At 37.0% G+C, this 16749-nt stretch overlaps 1 protein-coding gene across 6 annotated transcripts in view; it reads left to right on the forward strand.

The window, feature by feature from the left end:
- The first annotated feature begins 7284 nt into the window (after positions 1-7284).
- Positions 7285-16749, forward strand: part of CCDC141 (coiled-coil domain containing 141) — a 205962-nt gene continuing 196497 nt past the window's right edge. For 3 of the 6 annotated variants that reach the window (XM_058712703.1, XM_058712704.1, XM_058712707.1), the window contains exons 1-2: positions 7286-7630; positions 10235-10357. In XM_058712703.1, the coding sequence (XP_058568686.1) occupies positions 7529-7630; positions 10235-10357 (225 nt within the window). In that variant the 5' untranslated portion in view covers positions 7286-7528. Of the gene's footprint in view, positions 7631-10234; positions 10358-16749 lie in introns of all 6 variants that reach the window. The other 3 variants (XM_058712700.1, XM_058712711.1, XM_058712699.1) reach the window with 2 other exon arrangements.

Here is a 16749-nt window from a genome sequence, read left to right on the forward strand (position 1 = left end):
CAAGAAAAGATGTACACAAATAGTGATATTTTGCACACCATCTTTGGTATACAGTTACTTAAAATTATAATAAACACAAGTCACCTTTGATCTTTTGACCAAATTAAGTATTCTTTGGATTTGCCTGAGTTTTATTTTCCTTACCATTCATAGATAGGAAATTTGCTGGATACAGAAGTTGCTTGTTTATAATTATTCTTCCAGGTCTTACAGAAAAGCTAAGGATTTATATGTCATTAAATATGTTTAGTAACACAATCTTTGGAAGTCCATTTACAGAAAGAATAAAACTGTCAAAAGGAGACAAGATATTTTGGATATGTTATTCTTCTTAAGTGAAACTTATATCACCATAAAGAAGTATCCCAAAGGAGCATTGTGTTGGTATTTGTGTGTTGGGTACTAAGGAGTTCATCCTACAGTCTCTTCTCCACAAAGAATGTTTTTTGTTTTTGTTTCTTTTCTTTTCTTTTTTTTTTAACAATGTTATGTCAAACGATGTCATTCCTTGGACGAAAACCCTGCAACACTGCCCCATCTCACTCAGAATGAAATCCAAAGTCCTTACTTCAGCTTAATAGCAGGGTAGCCACATAATTTATCATCCAAATAGGACTCTTACAAGTGAAAGGGCCTTAAGAGTAATTATGCCATGGCAACAGATGTAAACCATGATTGCCCCAAGCAAACCAGGATATAGAGGCACCTACATAGAGGACCCTAGATGAACTAGGCACCACTAACTCTAGGGCTCATGTTCCATCAGACTCCTTTTCTCTCAAGACACAGCGTCAGCTACCCTGACCTACACTGGGTGCTTTTTAAATATAACCTAATCATGCCCCAGCTACCTGGAATGTTCTTCCCTGAGATATCTGCATGTCTTGCCCTTTTTAATTTAATCCTGGTCTCTAACCAAATCTCATCTATTAGTGACACCTTTCCTGACTCCTTCCTAAAATAGTATCCCTCTTCTCCTGTTCACTCTCTCCTCCTTACCTTGCCTTATTTTTTTTCCTTAACATTTATTACATCCTAACATAATTATATATGTACTTCTTGTTCCCTATTTGATTATGTCTCTTCCACCAAAAGGCAACTCCATCAGTGAATAAACCTTGTTTTGTGTATTGCTGTGTGCCTGGCATCTAGAATAGTGCCTGATACTTAGTAGGTATTTAACCATACTCAATGAATGAACAAGTGAATACATGCATAGAAGAATAAGCTGATGGCTAGAATGGAGGCTGTTTTAAGAGGAAAGAGCAACTTCCATTTACTTATGAATGGCAATTAAGCGAGAATGCTTGTAATCTAAAATAAATGAGAGATAACAGGAGAAGTATTAAATAATATAAAGAATGACTTAGGAAAAATTTTGGCTAAAGTGAATGATAAAGATGAATTCTAGAAATGATGACTCACTGAAATGCTTTTACCATCTGATTATAGTAAAATAATTTCCTCCCTGGTAATGCATATTTTGTGTCTTTCTAATATATTTAATCCATTTGGGTTGTTAAGCATGTGTTTTAATTCACCTTAATTTTAAAAATTTGTTTCAAATTTTTTGGCGGTTGCTAGATTTAGGATATCCCTTAACAGATATTGTTCATCTTAGAAATAGTCACATATGCCTATCAGAATACCACCTATGTGCCAGACATTGTTTTAAGTGTTTTTACAAATATTATCCTATTTTATCCTCCTTCAAAAAATATATGATGTAGGTATTCCCATCATCCCCAATTTGCAGTAAGGAAATAGGCACGGGGAGATTAAGGCAGTGGGACTTCAGAACCCATGCTCCTAACTCATTGCCTTTGCTATATTGGGTGATTTATTTTGTTGTTGTTGTTTTGTGACAACTATCAGTTTATTATTCCTGTTAGTCTCTATATTCTAATAGAAATACCCTGAACGTATCCCTTGATTTCTCTGGAAAATTCTAAGTATGTGATTCAGTCTACTTAAACTACTACTAGTTGTTGTTCCCCTAGTTTTTATCACAGTGTATTTTTATCTGGGTTGCTTATTTTATTGGTTATGATCCATATTTTCTTCCTGGAATATCACTTTTTCAAGGTTAGGGACCTGTGTTTCGCTCACTGCTGTATTTCTAATGCCTAAGTGATTGGCATAGAGCAAATGCTAATAACTGTTGGTTGCATGAATAAATACTGACTTAATTAAAAGTAACTTTTTGTTTTATATAATGTGATTCAGTCAATCAACCAGTATTTATAAGCACCAATTCTGTGCCTAGTGTTGAGCTCTGTATATGGCACTTGCTAAATACCAGGTCCTCTTCCAAGCACTCTAGGTAAACAACTCTTAATCTTTACAATAATCCTATGAGGTGGTCTGAAAAGATCCTCCAAAATGTTAAGACATGGCTCCTTTCCATACGGAGCTTCAAATCTAGTTGAGAAATAATACTAATGGAAATGAAATAGTTAGAAAAAAAGCAAATGTGTAATATAAATATATAATTATTAAATTTTGAGAACAGTCTTATTTTAAAAAAGAAGAATATAAAGGCAGTTATTTCAACTTTTAAAAGGAGTTGGTACTTCATTTTGGTCCTAAGTGGATAGAAGAAGGGAAGAAGGGGATAATACTCCTGCATAGAACAACTGAATTATAATAATGGTGTATGTCATTGGGCAGGTAGAAGGGGCCAGGACATATATAGCTTTGAAACCCAGGCAGAAAATTTTGAACAAGAAGTGGTGAGTATCAGTAAATCAGTGTGTATGTGTGATTTATAAAGTCAGGAAAATAAGTCTTCCAGTCTTTTTTTTTTTTTTTTTTAACGTTTATTTATTTTTGAGACAGAGAGAGACAGAGCATGAACAGCGGAGGAGCAGAGAGAGAGGGAGACACAGAATCCGAAACAGGCTCCAGGCTCTGAGCTGTCAGCACAGAGCCCAACGCGGGGCTCGAACTCACGGACCGTGAGATCATGACCTGAGCTCACGGACCGTGAGATCATGACCTGAGCTGAAGTCGGACGCTTAACCGACCGAGCCACCCAGGCGCCCCAGTCTTCCAGTCTTATTAGTGGACTAAATAGAATAAAGAGCATATAGCACTTGTCCATTTTGTGCCATATAGTTAACTATCACTAAATGGTAGCTATTATTACTGCTAACAATAATAGTAGCAGAGGAAGTTTTGCCTTGAATTTTTAAACTGGATAAATAGACTCATTCTGTTTTATTTATGTCAGGTCTATCTAATTTGTCTTTATAAAGTTTAAGTATTGATAGTATTAATTAAGACAAAAACTTGCAATTCTCTATGAAGAAATGAGCAGACCTCACATATACTCCAACAAAGAAAATATGTTTAAAAATTTTATTTTATTTTTAAAAAATTTTTAATGTTTATTTTATTTTGAGAGAGAGAGAGAGAGAGAGACAGAATCTGCAGCAGGCTCCAGGCTCTGAGCTGTCAGCATAGAGCCCAACGTAGGGCTCAAACTCATGAACTGGAGATCATGACCTGAGCCGAAGTCAGATGCTTAACCCGACTGAGCCACCCAGGCACTCCAAGAAAATATGTTTAAAAAAAATTTTTTTTAATGTTTTATTTATTTTTGAGACAGAGAGAGACAGAGCATGAGCAGGGGAGGGGCAGAGAGAGAAGGAAACACAGAATCTGAAGCAGGCTCCAGGCTCTGAGCAGTCAGCACAGAGCCTGACGCGGGGCTCGAACTCCCAGACCGTAAGATCATGACCTGAACCGAAGTCAGACGCTTAACCAACTGAGCCACCCAGGCACCCCAAAAATATGTTTTTAATGTGATATCTATAGACAAAAGTAAAATGTAATCACATGATCAAGTTTTCAACTACTAGCTACCTATATAGCTACCTATATTTTATTAAAATGTGCTATATACCACCATGTAAAATAATGTGATGTTTCCTCACATTTAAGAAATTAAAAATAGAATTACTATATAATATGGCAATTCCATTTCTGGGTATACACCCAAAAGAATTGAAAGCAGGATCTCAAAGAGATAATGTGTACACCCATATTCATAATATAGAAGCAACACAAGTGTCCACAGATGGATGAATGAATATAAAATGTGGTGTATACACACACACACACACACACACACACACACACACGATGGAGTATTATTCAACCTTAAAAAGGAATGAAATTCTGACAGATACTGCAACATGGATGAACCTTGAAAACATTACTCTAAATGTAATGAGCCAGCTGCAAATACTGTATGATTCCACTTCTGTGAAGTATTTAGAATAGTCAAAATCATAGAGACAGAAAGCAGAATGGTGGTTGCCAGGGGATTGGGAGAGGAGGGAATGGAGAACTATTGTTTAACACGTGTAGATTTTCAGTTTTACAAGATTAAAATAGTTATGGGGATAGGTAAGTGTAATGGTTGCACAACATAGTGAATGTATTTAATGTCTCTGAACTGAACACTTAAAAATAGTTGAAATGGTAAATTTCATGTTATGTGTATTTTACCATAATAAAAAATATTGGGGGAAAAAAGTGCTATTTGTAACTCTTTAGAATCCAGTTATAGCCCATGGAAGATGGGCTTGATAAACCCCATGAAAGATGCCTCACTAAAATTCAGCTAGTATAAAAACAGGCATTTCCCAGAGGGATAAACAGAGACAGAATAATAACCCCTGAAAGATCCTCCATAAACTTCAAAGGATATGAGAATGCCTGTAAGGTTTTTTGTTTTGGTTTGGTTTTGGGGTTTGTTTTTGATTTTTGTGTGTGTATGTGTTTTTTTTTGTTTTGTTTTTTTTGTTTGTTTTTTTGTTTTTTTTTTTGTGATGATAGGGGAGGTGGAGTATAAACAAACTGTATCTCAAAAAGCTTTTTTTTTTTAAAAAAAAAACCTAATTATAGTGTACCAGTTTCTGTAGTACAATATATTTTATACCAGCTATTCTCCAAACTGTTTCCCAGTGTTAATGGTGCAAGTTATAATTAAATATCATGCTAGATGAAGAAACATAGGTCAAGGTTCAAAACTAGCTAGGTATGGATGGACCTTCTGTAAAAGGGGAAAGGACTAAAAAGTCAAAAAGGAAGAAAATAGAAAGCAAGGGACAGAGAGAAAAAAGTGATTAAAGTCTTCTAAAGGTTTTAAAGCCAAGAATTCGAATTTGAAAATATTAGTCAAAAATCACCTAAATTCATGCATGCAGTTTGCGTTATTTTTCATGTCTCCTAACATAGAAAACAATTTCTGTATGCAACACCCCAGGCCTGTTCCATCTACCTAACAAAGGTCATCTATACATAAAAAGGCAAAAGTACTACCTTTGCTGCTGAAGGGCTGGATTAATCTTTTAATAAAGTCTTAAATATTTCTAATTCCCTTTGTCCTTAAACTGGAATTAATCAGACTTGAAGCCATGTTTTCTGTCCTTTTTATCTCTCTTCTCCTTTGCCTTGGTGTGGGCCAGCGGTGCCACACATTCCACCCTGCCGTCCACACCCATTACACAATCCTCCATCTGAAGTGGGGCTTTATGGACATAACCACTCTTTTCCCAGCCATAGTCTTTGCAGCCTGCTGACAAAAGGTCTCTCTGCCTCCTGAGGGTCTGTATGCAACTATGACACACTGAGTTTCTAACAAGAAGATTAACTTGGAGTAAAAGTGCACTGTGTATCTTGGGTGCAGGTCACTGTTTGCTGTTCTGGCTGACAATGTACACAGTGATTTAAGCAATGCTCCTTTGGGCATTTTAATTTAGGGTGTGGATATTATGTGATACAGTTGTCAACTCTTGGTTTTTCTTGAGGGCAATTAGTGGAAAACTGGTTTTTCTCTGTTTGTTTTGGTTTGTTTGGACTATCTGCTCAAGTGGAAGGAACCTGCCTTTGACACTGAGGCAAACTCAACAAAGAGTTCAGGTTGGCTCTCCATCTCTGCCGTGAAATGAAATCATTTATATTTTCGACATCATGGCATCTCTTGGTATCTACTCTCCCAAGCTTGTTCCAGCTGCACCCTTCATGGTGTCAGACAAATTTGTGGATCCCAGCACCTGGGATCCAGGCGTGGTTTCCGTTTTGCTGGCCAGCAGGCAGATGCTGAGACCAGAGACCTGGGTCATGGCTACATAATTGCAGAGCAGCCATGACATGTCCTGAGAAACAAAAATAACTGCTGAACACCAAAGTATATGTGAAAGCACTTCCCCACTTTGACTCAAGAATATTATCACGAACCTTAACAAAACAAAGCAATGGCTCTGAGTCAGTCTTCTCAACATTAGGCCTGAACCTGAGCATGCTTTTGAAATGAGCTAAAGGTTTAAACAGTGAGCAGACTCTGTTTAACTCTGTTTATTGCTATATCCTCCATTCTGGCTTTGTCCCAGAGATTTCCAATGGCTCTAGCGGCTTTGGAGTCAGTATCTCTGATGTATTCGCATCTGACCTCTGACCTAAACTTCAGTGTTATTTTCAGCTGTTCTTTGACAGGGAATCCAACAGCTGCTGTTTAATACCACAGACAACTTGTGGCACACGCTGTGTTTCTAGCAATAGGATTAATCTGCTGATCTTAGCTCTGATTTGAAGCTGCATAGGTGGTGGGGGGAGAATGAAAACCAAACCTGAAAGTATGTTGTTATCCTTTTTTAAAAAAAATGTTGTACAATATACAGTGTTATTCTTTAAAAAACATTTTCGTGCTGTAATTAAAAGGTGATAGCAAGATATATTACTCCCAGGTAGTTGTGATAACTGAATTCAAAATGCTGCTCAGTGGAGTGCACTAGTCACAGAGAAATCCTGAAATGGTAGATATCTATTGATAACTGCTCATTGAAATATTTTTAAAATGTTCCTAAGATATATGAAGCTCTGAGAAAATGTGACCATGCTGCATAAACTTCATTTGACAAAAGACATTAAGTTTTAGAAAATCAAATTGATCTAAAATTACAAGCAGTTCTGTGGCTTAATCCCAAAACAAATTCTAGAACTTATTTTTAAAGTACATTTTTGGGGGTTTTCTTTGCATAAGGAAGACTTAAAAATCTTAAAAAGATTAATATTCAGGTCCATGACTGGCTGGTTTCAAAGTCCACTGTGACTGTATAGAGTCAATGGCAAAACTAATTTGAATTGTCAGGATGTAATTTTTTTTTTTTTTTTCCATTTGCTATCAAGCATCAGCTGATAGGCAGAGAGTTTAGAAAATGCCCTCCCTATTTAAGATAATGGCAAAAATAACAGGCACTTAGTGTTACCATTCTAGGGGTGTGGCGATTCTTTCCCATTCTCTCTCTCTCTCTCTCTCTCTCTCTCTCTCTCGTGATAAACTCAATGGGGTTGTCTATTTTTAACCTCCTGTTCTTTCCTTTTGGCAGAGTAATCAGTGCAAGCTGAGCTCTTTCCCTGAATGAATCCAAGTAACCCCAGTGATTGCCTTCTGAAATGACCAGCAGACACACTTCTGTCCAGAGTCTGTCCAGAGTATAAATTCTGGTTCTGAAGTACCATGTCCAGCCGAGGAAGTCCCGGTGTGGAGTTTTCTACGACGACAGTCAGTTCAGTAGCTGTTCAGGCCGGAGACTCCAAAATTGTTATAGCTGTCGTAAAGGTAAGGTAAAAACTTTCTTTTTTCTCCGTGGCTGTTGGCTTTGTGCTGTGTGTTGATAATCCTAGAGAACATTCCACACAGTCGGCAGCACACAGCATATAGAAAATAACACAGCAAGTACATCTTCCTGCTTTCTTAAATTGGCAACTAACAGAAACAAACCTCTAAGTCTCAGCTACTTAACTATAGTTTCTCTTTCAGTTAGTAGGAAAACATCTGCGGGCAACTTAATTAAAACAAAATCAGAAACCTCTGCCATGTACTTTCAGTTTGACTTTGAAAGACAAGGTACTCATGACTACAAGTTCATGATTACCAGGCTGGAGAGTCAAGTGGACCAGTAAAATGTCTGTGATTTTTTGAGCGTGGATATGATGGAGGAGGGAAGAGGTCGGTCCCAGGAGACAGGGAGTGGCACTGTTTTGAGCATGATGGAGGGCAGGGAACACCTAATAAGAGGCTCTGATATGTGCCCTCCACAGCATTGGTTTTGACATGGGGAAGGCACTAGTAAATTCTTAACACATTTTGGGGGAGTGAAGACCCTGCCAAGGAAGGTGCAAAGGGCATGTGTCAAATTTGCCCTTAACAGCAGGAGGTGGAAGCCACTTGAGGCTTAAGGCTATTGCATATTTTATGTCAAACAATTTGCTGATTGCAAAGATGGCCACATGCCTTTAGGTTGAAGAAGATATCCATGATTTTTATTTCCTATGAACATGTCCCGCAAAAATCTCTGAAGAATTTTGCTTGCATTTAGACAGTTCACTACCTCAGGAATTCAGTGTTTAATGAAGGAAACCGGGCAAACAAGCTGGTGCTCACCAGCGAGTTACTTCCAGGACCTCACCAGCCTGAGTTGAATGATTTTTCTGGCCTTTGTTAGAAGCCAGAACCGAGTCCTGTTCAGTTTAATGTAGTTGCTGCAAACTTTATGTTAATATGAAAATTTGTAACAGGAAAGCAGCACTTGATACTGAGCACTATACTTGATACGATTCACTATAGAAGCACTGAATGTAAAGTGTTCCTACCAACATTATTCCATTGCTCTTGAGACCTGGCCCTCATGTAAACAGCACCTCTGCTGACTACCTTGCCCTCAAGTCCTTTCAAAGGCAATAGGTGAACATGAAAAGAAGCCTGGAGCAGAAGTAGCAAAAGTTGATCGTTTGCATGTGATTTTATGATGCTTTGAGTAACTATAAATTTCAGCAATGAGGGAAAAGAGGCAAACTCATTGTTTAAAAAAAGCTAACTTTTCTTTCCCTCAAACAGGGAACGTTTCTTAGAGCAGGAAGAGGAAGAATGTATATGGAATAAACTATATGAGAATCAGAGGTCAATTGACAGTACAGGGGAAAAAACCCTAAAATTACACTGGAAATACTTGTTTTAACTAGACTGTGTTTCTAAGAATGTTCCCTCTGATTACCCTCCACAACTTCTTTAACTCACTGGTGCCCCATATCAAATAAATCTCAAGCTATTCAAAGTAGAAAGGAATAGAAGTGTCTGTGTCTCATCCGTATGGGTTTGTTTCAAAACTGTCTTAGGCACTAATGATCTGGACTGGCCACACGTTCTTTTTTTTCATTTCTCTTCAGCAATTTGCTTATCCAAGTGCACGTGCCTGTTAGTAGTTCCCCTTGCTTCATCAGTTGTTGCTTCTTAGAAAAGCAATTCCTCAGGAAATGCAGTGGTGAATTACATTTTGGAGCAGTGGAAGTGTCCTAAGTGTGAAAAACAATCTGGCTGCATTCATATGGCTATTGTCAGACGCATCTAATTTTATTGACATTTTCATACCCACATTATTGGTTACTTAACAACAAAAGTTGGAAAGTGTTATGTTTTTATTTCACTATAAGTTAAAAGTCTGTTGCTTCATCTGCTGTTTATTCTTTCCAGTTGAACGAGCAGGGTCAAGGTAAAGACACTAATCAGCCTAAATTGCATTTACAAAACCTTTCCCCTTTGGTGAAGTTTGCATCCTGCTTGATCAGGTGCAATTTCACTATTTTTATGGTATTAAGTCTTGTGAGAGAGAGGATGTACAATTGTGTCACAAATTCTGTAATTTTGTGCTTTTCAATAATAATCTACTGCATGTGTTCGTCATTTGGCAATTTTCAACTTAAATACAATATGCCAAAAGAATTTACCCTAAGAATAAAAAAAAAAACCAGTGCACGGATTTATTTTAAACTGTTAGATTTTGGGGCGCCTGGGTGGTTCAGTCAGCCAAGCAGCCGACTTGGGCTCAGGTCATGAACTCCCAGTTCATGAGTTTGAGCCCCACATCAGGCTCTGTGCTGACAACTCAGAGCCTGGAGCCTGCTTCAGATTCTGTGTCTCCCTGTCTCTCTGCCCCACCCCTGCTTGCGCTCCGTCTCTCTCTGTCTCTCAAAAATGAATAAACATTAAAAAAAATTTAAACCTGTTAGATTTCAATTTAAATAAGGCCTATTTCTATGAAAAGAATAAAGTGTTCACAGTATAACTGAAACTAAAAAAGAAAGAAAAAAGAGAAAAGAAGAAAAAAGAGAAAAGGGAAGGAACAAGAGGAATTGAAAGTACATTTTATTTCATTTTTATTTTTAGTGTGGCAAGTGGGTACAACTTCAGTTGGCTGAATCACAGCCCAATCTTCTAGAAATTGGTAGCAGTCAAGATGAGACCAAAAAACTTCTTCATGATCATGAACTTCTTTTGGCCAAGCTCAAGGTAAGATATTAAAATGTGAAGCAGGTACAAAATTAAAAAGAAATAAAAAGCTATTTCTTATACTTCCTCTTGATTTCTCTGACATCACTGGCCTATGGCCATTTTAATATAGTGCCACATAGATAATGGAAAAACTCTATAGTTATTTATGAGCAAATACCATCATTGGAGAGAAGTAGCAAGATTTTTAAAACCCTTCCCCAAATGTGATCGAAAATATGGAGTGATAATATTTCACTGTGGAGAAATAATTATTTTTTTTTTCCTGGCTGTCTCAGTGAAAAAAAAAATTCCATCATTTTTCCATTTCATCCATTATGCTGTCAAATCACAACAGCAGATCCAAACTTTTTATTGTTAATGATACCTGCTGGCAAGAATAATATAGAAGCTTATTTTGCCTCTGTTGAACTATTGAAAGTATCTGATTTTGTATTTAATATTAAGAGTTCTTGAAACCAAATAATAATTTTAGTAAAATTAGAGTTATTATTCCATATATATATTGTGGTTATTTAGTTCAGAATCTAAAAATAAAATTATCTTGAGATTGCCAGATAAGGTATCTATTCAGGGCCAGCTACATAATTTGTGGAGCTCAGTGCAAAATAAAAAGGTGGACCTCCGTTTCAAAAAGCAAGAAAATGCTTTTTCTTGACCTGTCATATTGTATTTGATCTACTATTTAATGTCTAGCTCCTTCTGGCATGGGATACGTGTTGGGCGAGTGCATAGCCTCACAGGTTCTGGGCCCTGGCCATGACTCAGTGCACAGGGTGTGGGCCTGATCTCAACCTTTCCCAACTGTGCCCTGACCCCACCAAGCAGATGGCAGAGGTCACTGAACAAGGACGGGGGAACAGACAGGATAGCAAAGAGACTTTCCCTAGGAGGCAGAACCCCATGTGAGATAAGACTCCAATCCTCCAGCACTTCCTCTGTTGTCCCAGTGAACTTTACTTACAAAACACAAATTTGGAAATCAAATTATTAAGAATTTCAAGGCAGTGACAGGTAGAGTCACTTTAAACCCCAAGTGGTGTCCCGTTCTAAGGACAGAGCTCTGATGCAGCCAGCCCTGTGAGTAATAGCCCTTGCAGGTAAATGAATGTCTTCACTAAGATCAAAGAGGGTTGATTAGGCAGCCTGAAATGACTCTGTGTTTTTAGTACTTTAATATTACTGGCTTCTTTGAACATCTAGGCTGGATTTTATACTTGCTTCCTAGATTTAGAAGCAGATATAAACTGCATCTGATATATACCGACAGTGCTTTCCTGATTGGACAGTAGTAAAAGTAATTGGGTATATCAGACTGGAAAGTTGAAGAAAGAATTAGTACTGAAGGAGGGAGCCATTAGAATCCAGAATTTATTTTCCTATTTAGACAGCTCCTTGCTCTGGTCTCTGTGCTATCTTTCAAAGGAGAAATCCCTGGCCACCAGGAAGTCCTTTGTATATAAGAAAAGAACACATTATGATGTGGAAGAACATTGAACCAGGAATCAAAAGATCTATGTTTTAGCACTAATTATACCACTAACTAGCATAATTCAGCTGAAAATTCAAAGTCTTGCTACTGCTACACAAAAAAACTGAATTCCACGAATTGTGGAAATCCAGCACTTCCTCAAAATTCCTGCTTATCCCCAGCAGTTTACTTTCTCATGGTCTCCTGTGTCCCCAGCTCCTTCTTCTACACCTGCCAGCTGTTTCTGCTGAAGTTAACTTGGACTCGAAACTACATCCCTTCCCCAGTTCCCATTAACAATTCATGCCAGCCAGCATTTCCTGGTCTATTAATGAAGTGTGAGTGGTGGGGAAGCTCATGGAATTCTGGACCTTTTAGGCTACCTCTCTTTTCTCCCAACCCTATTCCTGTCCAGGCCCACACAACTCCTGGGGGAGTGCTCTCTTAGGCAAAGCAGTTCAGCTTCACAGCAACTATGCTCAAATTTTTATTCCTAAATCCATTCAGGAGCTCTGCTGGAAAAGGGCTTCCCATTTAACAGGATCCACCCTCAGAAGGTGCTTGTGATTCTAGATTTTAAAGTTTTGTTGTCCTTTAATGCCAGTCTTCTGACTATGGACTAGCCTTCTGGACATCAGGCTTTTTAACTGTAAAATGAAGAGAGAGGATATAGATCAAAGCTTCATATCCATTGTGGATCTTACCATAAGGTGCCATGGGATCATGGGACCATTCTCCCTCTCTGCGTGTGGTTTTAGGTAAAAAGGCCTTTGGCTTCACCTAGGCCTCATTTTCATGATGACCTCTTTATGTCTATCTCCTATACCCTCCCTGACCCCACCGATAACTATCAACTCAGCCACCCACCCCCCCAAGAAATTTTAAATGGTAGCATCATCCTCCAATATTGGAGGATTGATTAAAAAAAAGAAACCAAGGAGTCTGAAGTCTGTTCCAGATTGGCTGACAAAAGCCTTTTTAAAATAACAAAAAGGTAAATTCCATATTGCAAATACATAGATCACAGTTTTAATCAATTTATTAGCTATTATGCTGTCAGTGTAGGCACAAAATTAACCTGTAATTAAATTAACCTGCTTAACCTGTAGCACAAAATTTTTGGATCCAAGTTAGTTTTAATGTGAGCTTTTGAATGATAAGAACACTAGTAGTTCAATAATCCAATAATATTTAATATTTAATGTTCATTCCAGTTTTTTTCCTATGCACAGCATTCTGCAATTTGTTCTAATTATAAAGAAAAATGCTCTTTAAGGGATGTTGGCAGGGTGTAAGCTTCAGCACTGAGTTTACTCTGATTTGGGCATAACAGTTAGCCTCTCTGGTCTCAGGTTCTTCATTTGAAAAATTATGATAAAAGCAATTACCTTCAAACAACTAAAAAGAAAATGTTGGGGGACAAATTCAATGATATATAGATAATAATAATAATAATAATAATAACAATTGTGTTAATAATTGATATATCAGAGTAATCTGGATATTTAATTTGATAGAAAAGCAATTTTCTTCCCTCCATTGAAAATTATCTCAAACCCTAGTAATTTAGACTAAAGGAAAAATTTCTGGAAACACAGAATTTTTATGAGTTTTTCTAATGTTGGTAATGTTTATACCCTGAAGATATTATTTTCCTTTCAGCAGTATAGTACTTAGTTCCAGTGGAATGTCCAGAGAAAAAATATTTCCCTATTTTCAGTGGTGAAAGCATAATCATGTGGAAAAAACATTAACTCCCAAAAGGCATCTAGATTCCCAAACCTTACCCAAATTATTTCTAATGAGAAAGAAGAAATTCGGGAAAGAGGAGACAGATTTAAGTCAGGTGAAGATCTGCCTATGGTTGCTCTCGACGTTACATTTCTAAGTGGTTATAGGAGGTAAGAGGAACTGGAAATACCTTAGGGATATTGCTGAGAATATTCTTCTCCTCAGCCTGTGTCTTGCAACTAACTACATTGCTATTGTCCAAAGGAATGATACAAACCAAAAAAACTTCCGGCCACTGGCTTGTCTATTTATACATATGCAATATTAGCATTCAGTGAAGAATGACCCTTTGGAGTATAAAATACTAAATTTTACCTCTGATTTGACTCATAAAAGTATTGGTTACCAGATTATGACTAAATTCCTCACACAATGAATACTCATTTTTGTCCTATTCCATTCACTTAGCTGGAAATGAATGAATAAGAGATAGTCAAAGTATATTAGTAGTAAAGCTAAAAGTCTTATTAAAACTTGCCTTAAACATGGAATAGCATGATTTTCTGCTGTAAACTTGATTATTTACTAAGAATATATAGTCTTTAAATTTTTTGCGGTAAAATATATATAACATAAAATTTGCAATTTCAACCATTTTAAGTGTTTATTTCCATGGCATTAATTACATTAGTAATTGTACATAGTGTTGTACAACCATCACCACTATTTCCTGAACTTTTCCTTCACTCCAAACTATGCACCTATTAAGCAATGACTCCAATTGCTCCCTTCTCTGGTAACTTCAAATCTACTTTCTGCCTCTACAAATTTGCCTGTTTTAGGTACCTCATATAAATGGAATCAGATAATATTTGTCCTTTGTGTTGGGCTTTATTTCGCTTAGCATGTAATGTTTTCAAGATTCATCAATTTTGTAGCATTTATCAGAACTTCATTCCTTTTTATGAATGAATAATACTTCATTGTATGGATATGCCACATTTTATTTATCCATTCATATATTTATGGACACTTGGGTTGTTAACACTTTTCCACTATTATGAATAGTTCTACAATGAACATTGGCACACAAGTATCTGAATACCTGTTTTCAGTCATTTTGGGTATATTTAACTTTTTGAAGAAATACCAAAATGTTTTCCACAGCATCTGCATTATACTGTATTCCCATCAGTAACATACAAGTGTTCCAATTTCTCAACATTCTTCCCCAAAATTGCTATTTTCTGTCTTTTGATGATAGCCATTCTACTAGGTATGAAGTGCTTTTGATTTATATTTCTCTAATGACTAATGATGTTAAGCTTTTTTATGTATTTACTAGACAATGTGTATCTTCTTTGGAGAAATGTCTATTCAAGTCTTTTGCCCATTTTTCAGTCAGGTTGTTTGGTTTGTTGTTGTTGTTGAGTTGTAGGAGTTATTTATATATTCTGGATATTAATCCCTTGTTAGATGTAGGATTTGCAAATATTTTCTCCCATTCTGTGGGTTGTCTTTTCACCTTCCTGATAAGGTCTATTAAGAATATATTTTAATAAAGTAAATCTGTGTGACTTAATTATATGTATTTATACACTACAGAAAAATTTATAGCATGTATGTTGAGAATATGATGGAACCCTTTAGGACAGTATTAGAAGAGGACTAACCTATTTTACATTATCTGCACCATAGCAGTGTTTTACCCTGAATGTTTACTTCATACAGGAGATTCATTTTCTCTTTCCCTATTTTCCCATAGACCCACAAATCTGATAGATTTACTCTGTCAGAAATTCTACTCTCTTAAGTTCTTCCACCCATCGCTCCTGCTCCCTTTCTCTTCTCGACAGGAGTGAGGGGGTGCTGTGTTACCTGACTGGTGAGAGAAGGAAAAGTGGCTGCCATGCGGAAGCCAACCTCAATGTCTCTCAGCGCAGACCCTGACTGCCCATGGGCTACATGTTCTTTATTCTCTCTGCTGCTGCTGACCTGGCTGGGAGCCCCTGCCCAGCAGAGGCAGGACACCATCTCACCCTCTAGGGTGGTTCAATGTGTGTCTGTGCCTCAGACCCAAATCTCTTCACAGGCAGGTCCCATTGACTAGATTTTAGGAAGAAAAAGTAAAAGCCAAATCAACCCATCTTCTAGTCCTGATAAGAGCAGATATTTGATTTGTATCTGACCTTGATGTCTACTTTTCAACTGATTTGTAATCTTGACAGTAGAGAGGTGAGATTAATTTGTACCATTCAAATTCCAATACTTAAAAAATTTTTTTTAAATTTAATTCCAGCATAGTTAACATATAGTGCATACAGTGTTATATTAGTTTCTGGTATACAATATAGTGATTCAGCAATTCCATACATTACCCAGTGCTCATCAAGATAAGTGTACTCCTAATCCCCTTTACCTATTTCAGTCTTTTCCCCCACCCAACTCCCCTCTGGTAACCATCTGTTTGTTGTGTATAGTTAAGAGTTTACTTTCAGTTTGCCTCTTTTTTTCCCCCTTTGATTGTTTTGTTTCTTAAATTCCACATATGAGTAAAATCATATGGTATTTGTCGTTCTCTGACTGGCTTTATACTCTCTAGCTCCATCTATATTGTTGCATATGGCAAGATTTCATTATTTTTTATGGCTGAATAACAGTTCATTTTGTATGTATATATGTGTATATATATATCACATCTTCCTTATTTGTCAAGAGGCACTTGGGCTGCTTCCATAATTTAGCTATTGTAAATAAAGCTGCAATAAATATTGGGGTGCATATATCTTTTTGATTAGTGTTTTTGTATTCTTTGGGTGAATACCCAGTTGTGCAATTACTGGTTATAGTTCTATTTTTAACTTTTTGAGGAACCTCTGTACTGTTTTCCACAGTGGCTGCAGCAGTTTGCATTCCCACCAACAGTTCACGAGTGTTCTTTTTTCTCTATGGCTGAAAGGGATCTGTGCCTTAGTATTCTACAGTTGTGAAGTACCTGTCATATTTTTCACTGATAATTTTGGAGAAAGTCACTGGAGGACTATTCCTGGGGGAATAGAAACTAGTAGGCAGTTTAATTTTTCTTTTACACTTTTGAAAATGGAGACCTTTTTCTGTTAAAAAACAAAAAAAGCCATCTTACAATTATGAAGCAGTATAACTTCCTAGTGATTTTCCCCACCTCACTTGG

The sequence above is a fragment of the Neofelis nebulosa genome, chromosome 2 (assembly GCF_028018385.1).
Source record: "Neofelis nebulosa isolate mNeoNeb1 chromosome 2, mNeoNeb1.pri, whole genome shotgun sequence".
In the NCBI taxonomy this organism is placed as follows: Eukaryota; Metazoa; Chordata; class Mammalia; order Carnivora; family Felidae; genus Neofelis; species Neofelis nebulosa.